The sequence below is a fragment of the Poecilia latipinna genome, unplaced genomic scaffold (genome assembly GCF_001443285.1).
Source record: "Poecilia latipinna isolate Pla-1442-1.1 unplaced genomic scaffold, P_latipinna-1.0 Scaffold905, whole genome shotgun sequence".
NCBI lineage: Eukaryota > Metazoa > Chordata > Actinopteri > Cyprinodontiformes > Poeciliidae > Poecilia > Poecilia latipinna.
Genome location: NW_015113521.1, coordinates 16586 through 22890, shown reverse-complemented (window position 1 = coordinate 22890; position 6305 = coordinate 16586). Strand labels below are relative to the sequence as shown.

Here is a 6305-nt window from a genome sequence, read left to right as displayed (position 1 = left end):
TACAAACACAAAGACAGTGAAACAGATCATAGCTTGCTGGCCAAACAAAGATTATATCAATCTTAAATCTTCAACAAAAGTAACTTGTTGAAATCTGTTAATAATTAGCTTTTGCTGACTAAACTCCAGCTTGTACAAATGATAGGTTTAAAGAGAAAACATGCTCTTTGAGCTTCCAATTTTGCCCTTTAAAAAATGTTGCAACATCCTCTGTCCCATCAGCGAAACATGGACCTGTTCAGCTTAAAATCACTTGTGTTGTCCCTCTGTTTTATAGGTAAGGTTTAACGTTTCTATATGATTTAATGCATGAAATGTTATATATTAACTGGATATTTTGTAATGACTGTAAGACCTGATGATCATCAGTTTATCTTGTTTCCTTTTGCTAAGCTGAGTTCAGTACTGATAAAAATGCTAAATGATGATCCCTATTATAGTTTGGCCTCTATTTGCATAAATATTACTCTTATTTACACCTTTAAGTGTTTACAAAACAATCTAATCCTTTCATGCTTCCCTACAGGGCTCAGTGTTGGTCAAAAGATTGTATCGGAGAGTCCAGTGCAAGTCTATTTGGGGGAAAATGCAACCCTTGAAATCCTGGTTGAGAACGAGCCAAGTAACATAATAACCTGGAATTTCAAAGGTGGAAACCAAATTGTAAATGTTGCTCTTCTGCGTCCAGAAGGTCTCATCGTAAATGATCGCTACAAAGGTAGAGCTTCGATTGACTCAGCCAACGGCCACCTGACTCTGACCTCCGTACAACTGAATGACAGCGGAAATTATACTGTCGTAATATTGGGGAAAAATACTACTGAAATTGGAACAGTTAAACTCCATGTTGTGGGTGAGACATTTATTTACTGTTTTTGACATCTTGTAACTTTGTATGCTGATGTACTAGACTTTCTTTTTCTGCAATTTTTTAAAAGGCAAGCTAAGCTTTTGACCTTAAAAGTTCTTAAGTAGTGGAGTTACTCTACTAAACTGATCACAGCACACACAGCTTTAAAATATATATTTTAAATCTGCTAGGTTTAATGTGATTAAGGTTAAATGTGAAACTTACGGAGCCCCTAAGGGGAAATGGAAAAAAAAAAAAAAAAAAAAGGAAAGAAATCCCGACTTATTATCTCGAGATCCCAAGAAACTAAGTTGAGATCTCGAGATCCCGACTTAATTCATTAATAACCAGCTACAGTCCTCTGGACATTAATGAATTCTATCAAAACTGCCAAGTCGGAAAAGGACTTGCGCCGAATGAGTCCCCGCGCTCTGAAAACTCTCTTCAGATGTCTCTCACTAATACTAAATCCATGTCTGCTGTCAAGCACTGATTTAATGTGTTTATACTCAAGCCCAAGCTCGAAATAAAAATCTATATATCTACCCCATGGGTGGGTGTCCTCCATCACTGTGATTAGGTCGTTATGTACTGATGTCGGGATCTCGAGATAATAAGTCGGGATTTCTTTCCTTTTTTTTTTCTCCTTGTCCCCTTAGGGGCTCCGTAGAAACTAGCCTGATTTGAAGAGAAATATTAATCCCGCTTTGAGAAATAGAGAGATATTGTCCTATTTCTCTCTGCAAAATGTCTTCAGAGTTCTATCCGGTGTCTTCTCTTTGCTTTTCAATCATATCAGATCTAGGGACACATATGTTCATTAATTAAATAAGATTTATTTTAATTTAGGAAATTCTGCAGTTATCATCCCTAATAATCTACTTCAGATTAATTTAACTGAATCTTTGAATCAGTCACAAATGTCTTTGGACCCCTGGGGTATAAAATCATGGCATGAAATAGTTTCATTTTATTTAATTCTTGGACAAGGCTTTTTGTTTTGCTTATCATTACAATAGGCAGGATACTGGGTAAAAACATTTACAAAGCTATTTTTTTAAGAATCCAAGATTGGCTTCTTTGGTTAACATTTCTAATAATTGGATATTTACAAGCCAATAGGATTGTTAGGGTGGCATGTTCTAAAATACATACCACCCTAATCATTACAAGCATTATATGTGGAATTTGCGGTCAGATTAAAGTTTAAGTTTAGGTTTCTCTGTATCAAACAAAGGTTTAAGACTTTTAAAAGTCTTAAAATCAACCTGCTGGGCAGCATCTTGGAAGTCAACTTTGATTTTATGAATGCTTTATTCTAATTAAACTTATTTTAAGACTTTTTATACATCAACAAAAATATCAGTTCTTACACCAAAAAACTTTATTTTTACTAAATAATTTAAAGAAAAGTGTGGCCACAGGAGATTCTGTTACTTCAGTACATTTCAAATGATTATTAAATGGACATTAGAGGATTCTGTTGTACTGTTGGGATGAAGGTGATGAAGATGATATGAGTTTGAGGTTGACGGTTTGACCCCCCCCCTGTGTCCGTCTCACTTTGGCTTTTGGGGTCTTCTGCACATGATAAATGCTTTTCAAGTCCAGGTCATTTACCATTTGCTGTAACCATAAACTAAATAATTTATAAATACGACTGGAATGAAGTGAATCATTTGCAGAAAAAGAGAAGTCTAGGGGTATGCTGTTGACGGACAGTAGAGTTGATCCTGACCTTCAAGATGTTTATTGTCTCATAGATGCTTTACATCCCAACCTGACTTTGCTGGCCCCCTCCAGTGAGGAGCTGCAGCAGGGGAAGTTCACCCTCACATGTCTGGGCTACAAGGGCTTCCCCTCAGACTGGCAATTGCGTTGGAACGTCAATAGCAGCAGCAAAGTGAACTGGGAAGAGGAACGTGGCCCCGTGTTGCCTCTGGATGACGTCCACTACAGCTGGAGCAGCTTCTTGACGGTGGATGAGGAGAACTGGAAGAAGATATCGTCAGTGACCTGCAGGGCGGTTCGGGGCTCACTGGCTCCAGTCTCAGTCACTCTGAAGATCAACTTGAGTTCGGAGGCCCAGCCTGACTCACTGGATTGATTTTTGTACTTTAACTGGTTTCTCTCTTTAACGGGCATTTTCAAGAATCGATTATTCTCTCGCTTTGCTCTGGTCTTCTTTATACTATTGAATATAATATATCATAATTCAAGATGACAGTTAGAGGATCAATGTATTTCTGTGTAGACGCCTGTTGAAAGCTCTTAAACTTTAACTTTGGATTGTTATTTTAAAACCATAAAACCTCTGAAAACATAATCACATTTTCAATTTGTTTTAAGGTGAAGAGCATTCTTCAGTACTAAATCGCAGTAACATTTATATTTGTAGAAATTTAACTTTGTAAAACTTTTCTGCAGAATAAAGTGTAATCTACTTAACATATGGATTCATTAATTATCTGCTGAGTTTGAAGCAAAAATAAAAATCTTTGTAACTTATACACAGACATCAGATTTTGGATTTATCTACTTTGTTTTTGTAATTTTCAGATTCATATTAACACACATCATAAATAGTATTTTCTCCTGAATTTCATATTCTGAAGATAAGCTAAAAATAATTTTTGTTTGATGACAATCATAGTCCAGAGAAACAGCAACATAAGTTTGATATTCACAGATATTTGTAGGCTTTGAAGTTTTGTTTCTCATTTTGTCTTGACAGATTACCCCCTTCTTGGGTGCAAGAGGTTTTTAAAGTCTGACATTCTTAATATGAGAGTTCAGTAGATTGTCTTCAGAGTTGTATAGGAAAAAATGGCAAATATTTGAGTTGTGAAGATTGACATTGTCAGTTTGGAGACATTTCCTGAAAAATAAAATGAATTTAAATAATTCCAATATTTTTTTTGTAAAATACAAGCATATCTTAACACAGTTCTAAAACCCTTTGCTTACCATTATGATCCCAGTGTTTAAATTTGCTTATCAAAGCCATTGAAAAGTGTTTGTATCAGATTAGACCTGTTGATTCTTTGGAGAGTTTTACGTCTTCTTTCGTTTTGTCTTGCTGACAGTTGAACTGCTCTGTAAACTATAACAGAGGTCTTAATTTATTTGAGGTGGAAACAAACAATGACATGAAAAAGTTTACATCTAATCTCATTTTGTCACATTTTTCTCATAGTTTTTATTGCTTGCTCATGGCACAGACAAAATTCAAATAATTCAGAAAAATGAAATGAGCATTGTTTTATAATTTTAAAGGCTGGACTGAAAACATGTTGCTTGAACAAGTATTTGATCTATCTATCTAATCTTTATATGCTGTTTTTCGCTGTTCTTGGAAGCAAAATAAAGTGTTTTTATCCAACACTACACATGCACTTCTACAGCACACCTCTGGAACAGTGCTGCCATCTCGTGGCATTTCTGGGAACAGAGAGAGAAAATGTAACTTTCTGCAGAATAACTGTAAACATTGACCATAAAAATTGGAGAAGTTAGAAAAGTTTTGATTTTTAGTTAAAATACAGTATGTGGTATTGATTTGCTGCATGTTTCACGTGATAAAGTTGTATTTTATCGGTCGAACATGCAGTGAATTGCAGCAGCTATAAAAGTTTGAATAACGGCTAAGAATCAAGGTCTGAGAATAGCTGGATGTGAGCTGCATCATCATATCCATACATGCAACTGCAGATATAGCGGTAAAATAAACGTTGCACACTGAAAAGGACAATGATGGTGATGAGAACAAAAGGTGAAACTTGTAGGAACATTGTAAAAGCTAGTAAAAGGGGAAGTCTGATGTATTTTGTTCTGAGGTTTTAGAAACAAAATTTAGGCAATGGTGTGGGTCAATATGACCCACTGCGTGTGTCATTCTCAGTATGACCGGTAGAGGGAGACAGCGTCCTTCATTAACCCAAAGAACTCAAGGATGACGTGAATTAAATGTCCCCAACAAGCAACAATTTTAAAAATTCATTGTGCAACATTCTGCATAATATCTTATTTTTTATTATTATTTGTTGTTTGTTTTTTCCAATTTTCTCCTTAAAAGATATTTTTAAAATTCCACTCGAGATCTGATTGGATAAAATGTTTTAAAATGTAAATGTTTACACATTGAATGAATAAGACTTTTGATGATTTGTTTTGAAATGTAAATATCATTTAGTTCATGAATCAGAACTTATTCTGTCCCACAGCATCTTCAACAGCCCTGAAATGTGTTCATATAACATTAAATAAAATAAAAACGTACATCTCTGAGTTTTTCAGTGCTTTTTGTTAAGCAGATGTTCTGTAGTTTGATGGTAAATTTTATGAAGAATAACTGTGGTAGGGTTGTACACTGAAAAAGTTTCACAATGCTAGTCGGTGAGAGTAAAATGATAATAAGAAAGAAAGCAGACGTTTACAGGATCCGTTTGAGTCAACAGTTATATTAGTTTAAACTTTTAGTTTTAGTTTATCACAACATGAAAAACATAAAAAGGTTTTTACTTCCACGTGACTTCAGTTAATATTCAAATGCTACACAACGAAATATAAATCATATCCCCCATTCTGGTACTTTTTGTTTTATAGAAACGTTGTTCAAGTTACAAAACAAAAAGAACACCAGCCTTTAAATAATTCATGATCTGATGCTACATATTTTTAAAGATATTAGTTGCATGTGTTGCCAATTTAAAAGCAGCAATTACCTTAATGAGTTAATTTAGATGATTTAACTTTAAAGTTGACAATTGTATATTAAATTAAAGTAGTTTGGACCTGAGACAGGGTCCATCCAGAGATCAGAAGCCTGTCAGAGGTCAACGCTGAGACAAACAGGTCTAACAGACAAGGTCAAATGATAACTCCCAAGGTCAATTCATATTCTGACTGTGCAACTGGAATCCAGTCATCCACTGAAAGAAATGTAACATCCAGATGGGAAGGAAATGAATATTTTTACTTCTGAAGCGTTTCTGCTGCTACGGTTCATTAGTGAAGCTCAGAAAGGGAAAGAAAAAAAAACTCCAGTTTCACTTTAAGAAATAAAGAAAGCAGACTCCTCTTTATTTTATGGAGGTGGCTTTTTAATCACATGCAGACCAGTGAAGAAGGTCGGCTCTGTGACCTGAGAGGTCACCCAGGGCTCCCAGTCACAGACACTGAGGAGAAACCAGTGTTCCCATTTACTCAACTTCTGGGTCCAACTTGTTTCTCCATGAGCTTAAAAGTTAGTTTTATCCCTGCTGCGATTTTTGTATTTCATTTCATGAACTACACATGTTTTATTCCAGAGAGTGGTTTTACTTATTTTTTGCTTCATGTAACATTAATATGCAGTTTATATAAATTTGTTAAAAGATTTTATTTGAAACACATCAAACCATTTCTGCAGCTTTCTCATTAAAAAACATGACAGTAAATATTCCTGAGATGTTTT

At 35.0% G+C, this 6305-nt stretch overlaps 1 protein-coding gene across 1 annotated transcript; it reads left to right on the top strand.

Moving 5' to 3' along the window:
- Positions 1 to 158: 158 nt before the first annotated feature.
- LOC106957466 (uncharacterized) lies at positions 159 to 3358 on the top strand. The gene is made up of 3 exons (XM_015048835.1): positions 159 to 277; positions 527 to 853; positions 2614 to 3358. Exons 1-3 carry the CDS (start codon positions 196 to 198, stop codon positions 2955 to 2957), a joined length of 753 nt encoding a protein of 250 aa, XP_014904321.1. The 5' UTR covers positions 159 to 195; the 3' UTR covers positions 2958 to 3358.
- The last annotated feature ends 2947 nt before the right edge of the window (positions 3359 to 6305 follow it).